Source organism: Acartia tonsa, chromosome 3 (genome assembly GCF_053477335.1).
Source record: "Acartia tonsa isolate MP-2025a chromosome 3, ASM5347733v1, whole genome shotgun sequence".
NCBI classification, from domain to species: Eukaryota; Metazoa; Arthropoda; class Copepoda; order Calanoida; family Acartiidae; genus Acartia; species Acartia tonsa.
In genome coordinates, this window is record NC_137262.1 from 15,123,732 (window position 1) to 15,140,103 (window position 16,372).

The 16,372-nt window shown below is 30.6% G+C and overlaps 2 protein-coding genes across 7 annotated transcripts in view; one reads left to right on the top strand and one right to left on the bottom strand.

The window, feature by feature from the left end:
* The first annotated feature begins 46 nt into the window (after positions 1–46).
* Positions 47–3,847, top strand: LOC145313424 (leukocyte elastase inhibitor A-like). Its single transcript, XM_080152836.1, has 7 exons — positions 47–182; positions 811–849; positions 1,663–1,753; positions 2,191–2,266; positions 2,520–2,620; positions 2,789–2,864; positions 3,404–3,847. The coding sequence occupies exons 1-7, from the start codon at positions 88–90 to the stop codon at positions 3,502–3,504; spliced, it is 579 nt and encodes a 192-aa protein (XP_080008962.1). The 5' UTR covers positions 47–87; the 3' UTR covers positions 3,505–3,847.
* A 38-nt stretch (positions 3,848–3,885) lies between these two features.
* CaMKI (Calcium/calmodulin-dependent protein kinase I) overlaps positions 3,886–16,372 on the bottom strand; it is a 67,151-nt gene continuing 54,664 nt past the window's right edge. For 4 of the 6 annotated variants that reach the window (XM_080152829.1, XM_080152825.1, XM_080152828.1 and 1 more), the window contains 3 exons: positions 7,976–8,046; positions 7,476–7,523; positions 3,886–7,062 (listed from right to left, as the gene is read on the bottom strand). In XM_080152829.1, the coding sequence (XP_080008955.1) occupies positions 7,059–7,062; positions 7,476–7,523; positions 7,976–8,046 (123 nt within the window). In that variant the 3' untranslated portion in view covers positions 3,886–7,058. The remainder of the gene's footprint in view (positions 7,063–7,475; positions 7,524–7,975; positions 8,047–16,372) is intronic. The other 2 variants (XM_080152830.1, XM_080152827.1) reach the window with 1 other exon arrangement.

Below are 16,372 nucleotides of genomic sequence, written 5' to 3' on the forward strand. Positions count from 1 at the left end.
GTTGGAAGATATAAGGAGAGAACAATTGTTGCACTGCCCTACTCTGGGGATAGATTTGTAATGTATCTATTTATTTAGAAAGAAGATATGAAAGTTGGAAGATATAAGGAGAGAACAATTGTTGCACTGCCCTACTCTGGGGATAGATTTGTAATGTATCTTTTCATCCCTCACAATGTCAAGTAAGTACTTATACAACAACAAAATCGGCTGGATTAAAACCAGTTCTCAGCCATACTGAAAATTCATGTATAGCATCGTATTACAGACAACTTTCCACGAATTTGTTATGAACAACTTTCCGGGGGTAACGAAATGAGAAAAATCATAAAATCAAAACCAGTTTTGTAATTTTGATATCCGCGGAAAGGTGTCTAAAATACTATGCGATAAATGGGTTATTCAATTAAATAAAATTTAGCATAAATGAGTTATTTAATAAAACAAAATTTAGAATAAATGATAAATGAATATTTAATTCCAAAGGTAATAAATGATCGAGCGATAGCACATCATTTAATAACAAAGCTTTATCTCGAAATATAGATTATTTTCTCATCTCATACTTTTTCCCACGCTTAAAAAATATGAAATAAAAATTATATGTGTCATTTAATTCAAAATAAATGGTTCTCATGGTCGAAAATTTTTCCCACGGTATCATTTAAATTACAATGCTTGAAAAAAGCTAAATAAATTGATATTTATTCAAACTAAATAACGCGTTTTTTGCAATGGAATGAATATTCCAATAAGAACTAAAAAAAATTTTCCATGAACATGTAATTAAAATATCTTCCTATTCTTTAGGGAGGAATCTTACTTTGATGAACCAGAACAAGATAATGGGTAAGCTTCTACTTTGGATTTATTAAACTATTTTTTAAAAAGCTGTTAAAAGTGAATTTGATTTTAAAGTTGGAAAAAATGCTATTATTAGTAAAAGGGTTAAGGCTATTTTAATTGCTATGGATCCCAGTTATAACCAAAAATATCTAAAAATTTGTCCCACCAATAAAAACTATGTGCTATCCAGTCCCTGTTCAACAGATATAAAATTACTAATGATGTAAGATATGCCTGAGCAGGGGCGTCCAAGCTTTTTTATTTTTTTGGGGGGGGGGATCCGGGGGGTAATTTGCTCAACACGTAGCGCATCCGCTCGTCGTCGGAAAGGTGATAGGTTCGAATCTCGATCCGACATCGCGTCATAACTAAAGACGTTAAAATTGGTTCCTGCTGCTGCTATGTCAGGTGTGTGACATAAAATAGTTAGAGTAGGGGGAATGCATTGGCCCAGAATAGGCGCAACTCAATACCATGCACAGTTAGGACTTCTCAGACAAAGGTCGTGCAATCAAAGGGTTGGTTGTCTGATGGGCAAATGGACGCTTTACATCGGAAATACAGGGCTTAGGGCTGACAACCCTATCCCATGTCCATAAAAAAGCCACATTGTTACAGAAACACTGACAACTTGTCAGCGTTCTATGCTCCCCCTGTGGAGTAAAGGGCTTGTAACTGTTTTTTTAATTTGCTTTTGGGGGGGGGGGGGGGGTAAAATTGCGCACGAAGCGTGCCGCAAACCTTTAGCCCCCCCCCCTTGGACGTCCTTGTTCCTGAGTTTATTTTCAAGATATTTTGAAATACCTTTATTTGCAGACCTGAAGAATTATTATCTGTCCTTGAAGATGCCATGGTAGATGATTCAACTGGTATCACTGAGGCTCTTGATATCAATAAGTTTGACAGTGTAAGTGAAATGCTACTTTTTATTGAGAACCACTATTATTATATGAGCCTGTCAAAAAAGTAACATATAATTCATATAATAAATGTATAAGTTTAGATGCACAACCCAGACAACTACCTGTTTCAGTAGTGGGGACCTTTTTTTCCTGCTTGCAAATTGCTTTCTGCTCTTTTGTAATATTTCCGACGCTATTGGATGATTTTCAAATACCCAATGAAAGACAGCGCAGGGTACCCACCCCGTGAACATACAGTTATTTAACCGGCCCTATCCCCTCTATTCTTTTACTTTGATATAATATATGATTTTGAATAAATAATAGATATGATAGAATTTTTATTATAATATTCTAAAATATACACCAACAAAAATTTATCCTAAAAATGACGACCTTTGTATCATCAAAAATAATATTTTTATTCTTGTCTATCATCTAGAGAAAAGTGGAGCTTCTGTTGCCCAAGTTTAAGATTGAAAGCACTATGGAATTGAAAGATAATTTGGAGAACCTAGGTAACAAAATTTAACAATTGTATTGACAAAACTAAAGTTTGAACCAGGCTTTTTTTAAAAAAGCTGTTTTTTTGTGTTTTGGGATAAAACTTTCACTTATTTTAAAATATAGGATTTTTCTGGAATAAGGTATAGCCAACAAGTGAAATATGTACTGAAAATCATATTTCCATATTAATTTCGTTGTTGGTATAAGATGGGTATTTTAACTTTAATAATTTATCAATTTATTACATACATATATTTCTTTCAGGAGTAAAGGATGCTTTTTCCTTTGAGAAGGCAGATTTGTCTGGAATTTCAGGCAAAAGAGACCTGGTACTTTCTGATGCCATCCACAAAGCGTTTATCGAGGTAGGTTCCTCTTTTTTAAAAACGATAAAAATCAACTAAAGATTAGTCAAATTACATATGTGTAAATGACTTTGAAAGCTAATTTTCTCCTAATTACACAGCAAGTCACTATATATTAAAAGTTAATGTCTTATAAGTCAAAAAAATCTTGCATTTTTTTTTCTTCAGGTTAATGAAGAAGGAACTGAAGCCGCAGCTGCTACAGGTCTGATGGCGGTTGCCAGAATGCTTGGTCCCATGCCTGTTCAGGGATATACAGATTCTTTTTACAAATATTTTCTGAATATAGCATTCTTTGTTTTTATGTAATAATTCTAAAATCAAATTTTTAAAGTGGGGGTTAAAGAGAAGTATAGTTATTTCTTGCATCGTATTATAAACAGCTTTCCGCGGATATAGTATGTAAAATTACAAGATTAAAACAAGTTTTTTTAGCCCCGAGATGCCGAAGGCACGGGCTAAAAAAACTGGTTTTAATCTTATGATTGTAATTTTCATATTCGTAGAAAGCTTGATATAATACGATGCTAGACATAGTTTTTTTTGTATGGATGAGAACCGGTTCCTATCCACCGGATTCTAATGAATACGAGAAAAAAATGTAGAACCCATTCTGAATGGAAGTTACCTTTTGTTAAATAAAATAGATGAAAACTAGAACATAATAGTATACTTACTATAAGTAAGAACCAAGTCAGTCTTTTATCTTTGAAATCAAAATAAGAAATAAGGCAGGTAAATAAAATCATTTTGTAAAAGAACAGCAAAAGAATCTGTATGAAATTCAGGCTCATTTCAACCGTCCATTTGTGTTCTTTATTAAAGACCAGAAAACAGGAATGATCCTGTTCCAAGGCAGAGTTGTTGATCCAACAAAAGAATAAATACAGGGTTGTGGCGGGGATTTCACACAAGCTTTAATATTTTTGTATAATTCACAAATAAAATATTTGTATAAATGTGATATTTTATTATTAAAATTTATTGTAAACTTTTAAAGTAAAAATAATAAGAAAGTCACATTTCTTAATACCATGAAACTAAAGATTTAATCTATAAATTTGAGATTAAAAATTATTTAATTGCAAGAAAAAAACATTAACTTTTTCAAATTTTGGGCATTTATATTGTTATTATATTGTTAATTAGATGTTTAGTGAGAATAAAATATATATCAACTAACAATTACTGTGTAATCAATAACAGAAATAAATATTTAAAAATAAATGATTTTTTAAATATTAAAGTAAAAAAAACACAAGAGATATATTTTCATAATTTATTGCGGAATAAAATGCAAGAACTTTCAATATTATGAACATCAAACAGAATATTTTGCAGAGTGTGCCTTAATTTGATATAGATGTACATACATTCTCAAAAAAAAGTCTTAAATAAGAATTTTAGGACAATACATATGCATCTTATACCCTTAAACAATTCTGGGCTTATTATGAGATAGTTTGCTCCCATATAATCAGAAACTGGTGCCATTTGATGTTTTGTTTTAAAACACAGGTAGACACTCGGTTACTGATTAATAAAAAAGAAAACCTTGTTTTTTTGATCCCCAATTATGACAATTGTCTACAACAATGATAAAAATTTGATCCAGTTCTAATTTGATATCATGCTTTTATTCTTGTGAATGGGTTTTATTTGTTGGTTAAAAATATTCTAAAGAGGTAGAAAATAAAGCAAAAGGCAGTGGTTCCATGATACTCATTAGAAATACCAAATTATTTTCAAACAAGTTGTAAACAAATGTCAATTTTATATTTTTGTAAAACACATTAAGAAGATTATGAATTTATTATACAATATAAATACAGAGCAGGGAGATAAAATGAGAGATTTAAGAATCTTAATCATTTCATTGTCTTGGTTATACACAAAAGAATTAACATTTAGAAGATATGATTTTTATAAATTTTCTGGAGTATATTTTAAATAGATATATTGTCACTTTAATTTGGGAGTTTTAATAAATCAACAACAAAAAAAGAAAAGGTGCCTTTAAATTAAATAGTTCTTTTTTTCAATTTTAAATGAATAAATAAAAATAAATAGAAGCAATAAAAATATAAGTTAATCAACCAGATAGAATAAATATAAGGGGAGAAATGTTGTCAGTGAGTAAAAGTTAGAAAATATGCTAGATATACTATCATATACTGTACAGTATACAAGTTAAATATATATTACTACAATAACTGTATATATTTTCATATAAATATTAAGTATGTATCATGGTTGATAAAAAACAACAAGGTTCATGATAAAAGTGATAATATTAATAATAATGATAACCAATTATTTACATATTTTCACACATAGAACTGATCTTGATACTAAAGATAAAAACAAACATGAGACAGGCACATGGTTGGTTAGTGTACACATTGTGTCTAGGAATGTATCAATCTTCAGCTGTTGAAGTATACACAAGACCATAGTTAAGGGTTGCCAAAATCAAAACAAATAAAAAAATATTTTGATCTAAATCAACTCTTGTTTATCTAGAAAAATTCTTTTAAAATTATGAAAAAGAAAAAATTAATTTTAATTAAGAATTGCAACCCCTAAAAAGGTCTTGTGTTGGTAACCGTACATTTGAATGGGGGGAAGGGGACGGGCGAGGGTAATGGTTGACAAACAAATTGAGTCTGATAGGCACATTTATATTCAACAGTGTGGAAATATGCCATCATTAAACTGAAATGGTTTGGAAATAATAAAAGTAGATTTTTTTTATGTCTACATGTATTATAGCCATCAAAAATAGTATTTAAGGCTAAATGAGGATTGAATGGGGAGGGAGAGGGGAGGAGGGTGTTGGGCTATGATATGATTATAAATATTAGAAATACTGAACAAAGATAGTGATCACCAAAGCTTGAAATTAAAATAATAACAATGGTAACAATATTAGATATAACAAATTGTTCCAAGGTTTCCTTTATAAAAAATTTATATTCTAAACTTAAAAGATTTTCTTGGGCATTGCATCTAATACAGTAATCATTGGCAATCATTTTAACGAAAAAAATATTTAAATATTTCTTACAAGAAACAGTATCACAAATAACAAGTTTTTAGCCATTTGGTGCATAAAAAAAACTATATTGCATCATTAAACCCTAAAATATTCGGCTCCACTGTCTTAGAAATTAACAAAACTTACCTTATGTATTTAGATGTGGATGAAAATTAACAGTGGTTTTTTAGCCCTTACCAAATCTGCATAGAGTGTAATTATAATGAAAGTGAAATTCCACACACAAAAAGGCTAACTGTAGAACTTTTACTTTTTCTGGAGACTTACAATTCATAAATGAATATTCCATTGTTCTCTTTAATAATACATCAGCATGTGATCAAACATGGTGAACTGTTAAATGCCTTGTTAAGTTCAAAAGTACACAAAGTTAATAAACAATTAGAATGCTCCAGAGCAATTTTGTTTTTTTCCCTAAAATTATCGATGTTCATGCATTATTGATGTAAGGCATTTAAATCTTTACACGATATTTAGAAAATGAAAAATAATTGATATGGTGAAATTTCCTTACAACATAGGCCTAATTGTGATGATTTGCGACACAGTATTTTTTTCAAGTTCAAATTTTAATGATATTTAAAAATGTAAACTGCCAGGTTAATGATTGTTCTGAAAAAAATAAGGTTATTAAAGATGCTAAAATTTACTTTGATTTAAGAATAAGAATTTGATACAAAATATTTTTAACATTAAAACTTGTGAACATCAGAAAGATTGAATAATATGCATACATATAATTATCATGTAGTAAAAATAGTAAATGATAAAAGATAATTGCATTTTTCTACAATTATTAATATTAACTGCGATTAATAGACTTGGAGAAAGGAGTTTTAGCAGGAAATGTTTTTTTTGTATTCAATATAGTTTGCAATTTATTCATGTTGTTGAAGTCACATTCTTTATATTTTTTACAGTGCATATTTCTTCAGCATTTACAACAATGTGCAGAAGAAACATTGCAAATATTTTAACCACAAATTTTGCACATTTCTTTTTATCTTCACTATTTGTCCAATGTGCAATTAAATGATGCTATTTAAATTAGCACTTGTGCACAGTCTAAAATCTAGCTATCTGTACATAGCCTTTGTAGTAAGAAGCAAACTGCTTTTGTTAATAGCTTTACAATATTATTACATGTTTACCTTATTTTAAATAAAAAAGCAAATAAATTGCTTTGCTTGACTTCTTGAATGCATGTATTTACAATCAGTAGCTGATGAGGAACATTTTACTTGAAATTTTTTTTCTTGAAGTAAATAAAAAAAGTTAGAAAGAGTGTGAGTTTTATCTTGGTTGTTTCTCTTTCTAAAATTTGCTGATTCATTTGGCAATGAGTTTAACATTGGACTGATCACACGTATTAGCTACTAATTACCTAAAAAAGAATAAAATATATTGATAATGTAAGTTAATAAATCAACTCAAAGTCTTAAAAACTACTACCTTAAAAACAGAAAAAAATAAAAAAATTAATTGATGAAAAATTTAAGAATTTTAAAAAGAAATAAAAGACTTGAACAAAGGAAAACTAAAATATTGATGGTTTGAAGTTTAAAAACATTTACTGAACACACAATTGAAACTACTATTTCGATACTAAGAAATAAACTTAAAATAAAATATGTGCAAAAAAGTCATAAAATTGGTCCCTTCTAATCCATTAACAAATAGTAAGTTTGCTTTTATGTTTCATGTTTTGAAAATTCATAAAACTTAATATTTTAATGTTAAAACTATGAATTAGAAGGGATAAAAATGGTTAACTAAATAAAAAAACTAAAGATTAACCTTATTCTTACTTCAGTTTGGTGTGCGGGCCTTTCAGCGCTGTTCTCTCTGGAAAAAAAAAAACAATTAGATCTCCAAAGTTTAATTATAAATAATTAAAGAAATATTTTATGAAAAATCTTAAAGAAAAATTAGAAGAAAAAAGAATTTTGTAAACTAAGTTCATATACACTCATCTTTGAAAAATCAAAATTAAGGTAGATATTTACACTAGGAAAAATTTAATTTTTCATTTAGTATCTAAAATATTGATTACATTAATAAATATATATAGAATATGTGGATATTGTGACAGGGGAATTTTCATCATCAGTTTAGGTTGCTAAAATAGTCCTTACATATTGGTCAATACCTATTTCGATGGTCAGGGAGGAGTGTCATACGGCTAATCAAAATATTCACGTATACTATATTCATTGTTACATCTCAAAAATATAAAAAAAAACTTTAGTTTTAAAATTAGGAAGCTTGGACTTGTCTAAATGATTAATTTTCTCTACCTGGAAGTTTTACTGCTATTAAGTGCTAACAGCTTCATCTGGCGGCTGACTGCTATCGCGTTGTACGCTTGCTGAAATTTTAAAACAATTAGCAAATGATACACTAAAATACACAAAAGAATATGTACTATATTACTTAAAGATTAAACACTAATTAGTCTCTTTAAAAACGAATATTCTAAAAAAGGAGCATAATTAACCAACTTTTGGCCGAAATATCCCAATTGATGTCATATTTTCTTCTAATATGACGTCAATCGTAACAGTTTGGCCGAACGTTGTAACATTCTTCCAGATTCTGAATTATGAATGAAATAAAGTACATACTCCTTGTGATAATATCTTACAAAATTTAACATATAAAGCAGAATCTTTTACTAAAATCTAAAAACAAATAGAGTTGTGTTAAACATTTATTATGCTTGAAAATCTGAAAAATTTTGCCTTATATGATATTTTTTCATAGTTTATAACTCTTATATCTCTAAAGGTTCCCCTTCATTCAGTTTGTAATCACATTCAAATAATTATCTATATGTTTTGTCAGGGTTTAATTGTATGAATCTAACCTAATCCTAATTATTTGCGAGAATGTAGAAACATTTATATAATCAATATGTAGATTATCATTTTGTGTAATTTATAGGTATCTAGTCTAAAGGTTTCAAGTGGGTTTTTAGGTTTTATGTCTATTTTGTCTGAGCATTATGTATTTTTAATTTTACCTTTTGCTTGGAGAAAATGAAAATATTATCACAATAAAGTTTATGTAATTCGAAAAATTGTAAATCAATGATAGTTATTTCTCGCATCGTATTAAAAACAGCTTTCTGCTTTCCTTTGGCATCTCGGGGCTACTAAAAAACTTGTTTTAATATTAAAATTGTACATTTTTATATTTAAAGAAAACTGGATATAATACGATGCCAGACATGTTTTTTTTGTATGGATAAAACCAGTTCTAATCAACCGGATATTAATCGGTTTCGAATGAATACGAGAAAGTAGATTATAAAAAACGTCACAATTTTAAGTGCAGAGGTTTTGGTTGGAAAATCTACGTATTTAAAGTTTAAAAATCCTCTGAAATATTAATTAATTTTTTTTTATAAAACTGCCGTATGTGGTTTTAACGAGATAAAAAAACGTCAATGCTTATATAAAAATTTTTAATTATAAAAAATATGTTAGTTTATAAGCTTATAAGTATAGATTTAAGGAGATTTTTAACGATGATTATTAAAAATTTAATTGATATGATCAAGCTTAAGCATGCAAAGTTGTTGAACAATGTTTAAAATCATGCAACATGATATTATTTACAATATTTACAAAGATTCACATTATAGATAAACCTAATATTAAAGCCATTTCATGCATTTTCGTGATTTCATCTTTTTGAAGAAGAATATAACCATTTTATTCTATGTCAAAAACAAGTTTGTGAAAAAAAATAAATTTAAAATGTTCAAATATAAAAATATTGATACAGGAATAGCTGAAAAGGAAATATTGATATCTTCCCCTGGCTTATGTCAATAATTTATGTCAAACTAAAGTGGCCATAGCTGACATTGATATCCAAATGACATAATAAATACATAATCATATAGAAGTTAGAAAAAAAATATATAGTGCTTATTTGAATTGAAGTATTTATTGGATTTCAGTAACTTTCAAAGATAGGGGCATTCGAATTTTTGTATCAACTTTAAAATCGTTGAGAAAATATTATTTTATCTTCCATAGTCCTATTCCTGTATCTCTATTTTATTGATAAGTGAAAGGCAAAAATTTCAGGTATTATCTTATTTTTTTCATGCAAAAACATGCTCTTGGCACAAATCACATGCTATCCGGTGGATTAGAACCGGTTCTCATCCATACGAAAAAAAATATGTCTAGCATCGTACTATATCCAGTTTTATACGAATATAAAAATGTACAATCATAAGATTAAAACCAGTTTTTTAGCCCGTGCCTTTGGCATCTCTGGGCTAAAGGTTTTACCCTTAAAATTGTTCATTTAATATCAGCGGAAAGCTGTTTATAATACAATGCGAGAAATAACTATTATGAATATCATAAATCTAAAACATCTACATATAATATAAAGAGTAGTATGTTTTTTTGGTCTGCAGCTAAAAAACTCGTAAATTGCTGGTTTAAATGTCATAGGGTGGTTTAGGCAAGTTTCGACCCCCCCCCCCCTAAAAAAACCCTCTCCTAGGTGCTAGGGGTGAAGCAACTAGAATATAATGCACTAATAAAATGTATGGAGATATATATAAAATGTTTCTAAAGCAAATCTTTTTGTCTTTTAGGGCAAGTCCGACCGTCTGTACACCCGTATGGAAGTGTTCGAAGTGTTCTAGACGAAAAGTTCAAATTCAAAACTGTTTCTCCATTATGTTTTTTTTTGTGAAATCCCATTTTCATATAATTTAATCGTCCTTGTCCTTTAATTTGATTTTTAGAAGTTAATCCATTAGAAGATTTGGCATAATCATATAAATTATTATATTATCATTTTAAAATTCAAGATCATAAAAAGACCATGAAGAAGCGGTAAATAGTCCGTTCCTTTAAAATTAAAAACGCTAATACTCTATAACTGTTTAAATTCATTTCTCCCAATCAATTTCTGATTTATTGAACTACGCTTTCATTAATGCTATCATCCTTGTTTTATTTAACCTTTGGCTAAAATTATCCATCTGTTAATCTGTATTTGCTGGCGTGTAAATGTATGGCCTGAATAAAATGCTAGAGGCTCATCTCAAACAATAAAACACTTGACCTCCCAATGCATGGAGTCAAAAAATTTTTTTTGCACAACAAACATATCCACTGAACATATCTTCTAACATGTCTTATAAATTACCACCGGCTTCGCCCCTAGTCTCTAGGGGCTTTGTCCCAAGAGGTAATTTAAAAAAAATTAAGTATTTCTGAGGCTGCCATTTATTTTGAAATAGTTTCCCCAGAAAACATTTTTTTGGGGTGGGGGGAAATTTTCATTTTTTGTGGGTTTATGGGTGTCCCACCCCCCAAGAAAATAGCTTAAAACCACCATAGGACCAATAGGTGTATACCCTGAAGAGTAAAATCCGATCGGTTCAGTGGTTACCGAGATCTTAAGGGACAGACGGATAGACAGACATCATTCTACTTTGTATTATAGATAAGTGCACTTGTTTTATTCTTCCTTTCAACTTTTTATCAATAAAATATACTAAACACGTATTAGGAATCCCTATAGATGCTTCACATTCACAAATTAACGCACTAATAAGATTGGAATTTAACTTTTTTTGTGAATTATAATAATCAAATCGAACATTCATTTCTTTCTTGCGTCATATAAAAAGGTTCATTTTTTTAATCATCATTTTCTTTAAAATCACGAAACCTTACTCAATTATTTTTAACATTAAAAAAGATAAATCTAGCTGAAATAGGTGAAATAAAACAAATATATTAGTTGTACACTTAATCAACGCTATAAACTATAAACACCTTTGCAATGGTTGACTTAAATGCAATGATTTGAAATTCCTACACCTTTTTTAAAGCCTAGTTGTAATTGGTACAGGGCCATTTTTCATGATAAATGGCCACTAATTGTGGTTACTGATATTTTGTCCATGTAGTAAAGGTTGCATTGTGCACTCACACACACACATGCAAACACAAACACACACACAAACACACATACACACACACCCTACATTACATTAATGTTATCCCTGCTAATTACAGTATTATGGGTTACAAGGCAAAAGTGGAGCGAGTTTGGAGCAATAATTTACCAAAAAAAATACTAAAATTTTGTATAAAAGATTAATGATCTATTATTGTTTTTAACACAAAAATTGAGACAGCTCAAAAAGCAATCAAGCTCATATATAATGATAGCATCATTAAACTACTTTGGAAATAAATTAAATGTAAATTTAAAATTTTTAAGACTTCATAATATCATGTAACATGCTATTTTTTTTCTACATAAAACATGTTTTCATATAATTATAATGCATCTAGCTTTGTAGGGTTTATAAAATTAAATTACTTCAAATTTTATCACCTATCTGGTATAAAGATCGTAGTAAGATAAGAATTTAAGTATGTACGATAAAGAAAGAATGGGATAGAATATGAAACTAAATTGCAAGACCTATTAACCGAGGTGTTATGCATGAAGTAGCTGTCTAAGAGTATTAAAGCTTGAAATAATTGACCATAAAAAGTAAAACACAAAACTTTAAAATGTAAACAACTCTTTTCAAAACTTTGGTTTGCATATGTAATTTCATTTCATTTAAAGTTTATTTAAATTAAAGCTAAGTAACAAGATAATTTTAATTAAAGACAACCATACATTATTTGAAGCATTATGGCCTTACATAAAAGAGACAAGATGTCTGTTAGTCTGTCTCTTTGTACAAAAAGATCTAAGTAACCGCCTGACCATTAAGGTTCTTCAGTTAAGCTTTGTAAAGGTCCAGGGAAGATTTTGACTACTTATGGGGACGATAATTCTGACTCCCCCCCCCCTAGATATACCACACTTTTCTGGGATCTTGCTGAGTCAAGTATCAACTGTTGGGAATATCAAAGAATGACTCCATGCAAAATTTGAGCCGGATCCGGCCAAAACCGGCCGTGAATTTTCTGAAAAACCGGTTTTTTTCGGTTTTTAAGGGGTATCTGTAAATCGATTCAGCTGGAGCAAAACCGGTTGGAGGTACAAAAAATTTTACTTCACATGAAATTTAGCCAATGCAATTGCCTACAAAAATGTACTTCATCATCAACTTGATTGGACAACTCTTTTCCCTCCTAAATGTCCATTAAAACCTCGGAAACGGCAAAAATCGCCAAAAATCACGCCTTCGGCGGCGAATAACGGCTAAACGGTCAGCCGGAGGCGAATGAAACATAAATAAAGAAATGTCCGCCTCAAAAACTTGTTTAACATCAAAGAGATGCTTGAAGTCTCTAAAACGACTCCTTCCCCTCCTTCAAGGGGAAAAACTGAAAAAACGTGATTTTCAAAAGTATGCCCACTTCGTGGGTGTGGGGGGCACTGAACCCGTCACCCCAGGGTCACCAAATATAAAGTCTAGGCGGCCCACAATGCTGAATTTTCACCAAGTGAAAGTCTTGTGTCATTATCTCTTATGAGAAAAAAGTTATTAATTAATTAAAATTTCAAATTGTGATTTTTTGATGGATTTCTTTGATGAAATGACAGGCTGGTCAATTTTTAGGCCATTTTTTGCTGTTTTTGGGCCGTCACGCCCAAACGGTTTGAGATAATCTCACGGGACTTTTTGCCCGACCTAAGTCTGGTTATTTGTGAGGTCTAAGAAAAAAAAATCATGGATTTGATGAAGCACACCGTCGCTGTGCGCCGTCAAAAATCGCTGGTTTGCTCATTTTGCCCCCTCAAACCCTCACCTCGTGCCATTTTTCTGTGTAAAGATTATAATTATAATCTTTTGCATAAGTCTGATTTTTTTTCCTAGACCTCACAAATAACCAGACTTAGGTTGGGCAAAAGGTCCCGTGAGATTATATCAAACTGTTTGGACGTGACAGCCCAAAAACCGCAAAAAATGGCCTAAAAATTGACCAGCCTGTCATTTCATCAAAGAAATCCATCAAAAAATCACAATTTGAAATTTTAATTAATTAATAACTTTTTTCTCATAAGAGATAATGACACAAGACTTTCACTTGGTGAAAATTCAGCATTGTGGGCCGCCTAGACTTTATATTTGGTGACCCTGGGGTGACGGGTTCAGTGCCCCCCACACCCACGAAGTGGGCATACTTTTGAAAATCATGTTTTTTCAGTTTTTCCCCTTGAAGGAGGGGAAGGAGTCGTTTTAGAGACTTCAAGCATCTCTTTGATGTTAAACAACTTTTTGAGGCGGACATTTCTTTATTTATGTTTCATTCGCCTCCGGCTTACCGTTTAGCCGTTATTCGCCGCCGAAGGCGTGATTTTTGGCGATTTTTGCCGTTTCCGAGGTTTTAATGGACATTTAGGAGGGGAAAGAGTTGTCCAATCAAGTTGATGATGAAGTACATTTTTGTAGGCAATTGCATTGGATAAATTTCATGTGAAGTAAAATTTTTTGTACCTCCAACTGGTTTTGCTCCAGCTGAATCGATTTACAGATACCCCTTAAAAACCGGAAAAAAACGGTTTTCATAAAATTCACGGCCGGTTTTGGCCGGATCCGGCTCAAATTTTGCATGGAGTCATCCTTTGATATTCCCAACAGTTGATACTTGACTCAGCAAGATCCCAGAAAAGTGTGGTATATCTACCCCCCCCCCCCCCCCAGATATTAATTAGAGGTGTGTTGACAGCCCTGTTTTTAAGATGCCCCTAGAGGTTTCTAAGAGCACGCTAACCAGTTTGTTTTGAAATATAATGGACTATTAAGACCAAATGTGTGAAAATATTTTGCACAGCAATAATCCATTGGTTCACCCTTTCTCTTGCAGAGCAATTTGCAAAATGACAAGACACTTAACTGTCATGTTTTGCATATGAGGTGTACAACCCTGTCAAACTTTTAAGTTGTTATTATGTCAACAAAGTTATGGCAAAAACATGTCAGCCTCAAACACTTTTATGTTGAACTTTATATAATGGACGTATAAATTTTAATTGTGTCATATGAATTATAGTATGTTGATTGTTTTTCAGCGATGCCCACTTTTATCTAATGCCTTTTTGTCGACATGAACCATTGAAATTGTAGGTCGACATAATGCCTAATGTTTTAACAGGGAATGTACAGGGTTCTTCAACTTCAAAACACACAATCTCACAAAATATACATTTTACAATTAACCCTATATACTAAAGTAGCAGGATGTGTGCCTATCAGTATGCGTTCAATGTAAGATCGCAATGATGACTTGACCGATTAAAAGAGAAGTTTAGTATTGGTCTAAGATAATTTTTAAGAGATATAGAGGAATGATAATGTTAATCAGCCCCTCCCCTTGAAGAGGTGACCCCAAGTATAAATCTCCTACAAATTCTTTTTTTCTAAAAATTGATAATTTGTTAATATGAAAGAATAAGATTTAAAATTTATCCATAATATTACAAAGTGTGGGCGATTTTATTACTCCTAATATGCAAGTATAAACACAGAATATGTGTGAGTGTGTGTGTGTGTGTGCTTTTGTATATTCATAAGTTTGTGTAAATGTGTAGGTTAACATTTTTCTTTACAACCAAAGCCAACGGAATCCCAATGAAATGCATTTAAAGGCTTTGCAAAATCTTAACACACAGAGCAACAATGGTAAAATACCCTAGTAATGTATATTTACAAAGATGATGTTATTAATATTTAACAAAACTTTTGGACCATCATATCTGTTACAATTGGTTTGAAAATGTGTTATTTTACAGTTAATCTTAATGATAAAATATTGCAGAAGAGTAAAAAGATTTAAATAATCTCAAATTTAGTTACAATTAGTTTATGTGCTCATGCATGTTTGAAAATTTTTGTGTTTTTAGATTTTAGAAAGGGGGATAGTTTCAGGGACATAAAAGTTGTAATTGACTATGTATCAGTATCCAAATTATTGGTTTATTTGTCAACTCTTTCTGTTACCCAAAAGAAGATACATGCACCAAATTATGGGTAACACATGCTAGAGATGACAAATAATAAAATAAAAACAATATAGCATTTTATTTGATATCATAGTTATTTCCAAAAGATACAGTCTACAGAAAATATATTGTTTTGGGACCTTGTGCAGTTCATGGAAAAATTTTGTCGGGATTGTAACTTTCTTTTAAAACCAAGAACTTTAGCAGTTGCTAGCAGCTAAATAAACAGGTTAAGTTCGCATATTGTTATAACTTACATAAAAGAAGACCAGCCAATAATCTCAAATAGTAGCGCAAGGCTAGAGAAAACACGCGTAAATAAAGTATAACATGTACGTTCAGCAGTCTTAGTTCTTAATTTTATCGGAAAGGTTTAATTCCAGCAACATTTTACCGTAAAATGCATTAGATCCTTTATTTGTACATATAGAAATTATCATAAGAAACAGGGTTGTTGCACGATCTAGTCTAGTAAACATTTAGTTCCCCACTCTCTAGTTAGATACATAAATGGACATCTGTTTATTAGTAAATAATAGTGAAAGTTGATTTCATAAAAGACATTCTACTTATTACGAAGTATTGTGTAAATAAATAAAGATTTCTCTATAATAAGGCCTAGACATTAAAGATAACAATACATTAGATCTACCAATCCACATTTATCCATTCATATATCTATACGATTTATTTTTGTTTGTAAATCTAGTGTTTTAGTTTATGTAAGCCGCGGCGGGTGT

Coding starts and splice junctions, on each gene's coding strand:
- LOC145313424 (XM_080152836.1), top strand. CDS start 88: ATGAAAGTTGGAAGATATAAGGAGAGAACAATTGTTGCACTGCCCTAC. Junction 183..810: donor TTCATCCCTCACAATGTCAA/GTAAGTACTTAT, acceptor CCTATTCTTTAG/GGAGGAATCTTACTTTGATG. Junction 850..1,662: donor GAACCAGAACAAGATAATGG/GTAAGCTTCTAC, acceptor CTTTATTTGCAG/ACCTGAAGAATTATTATCTG.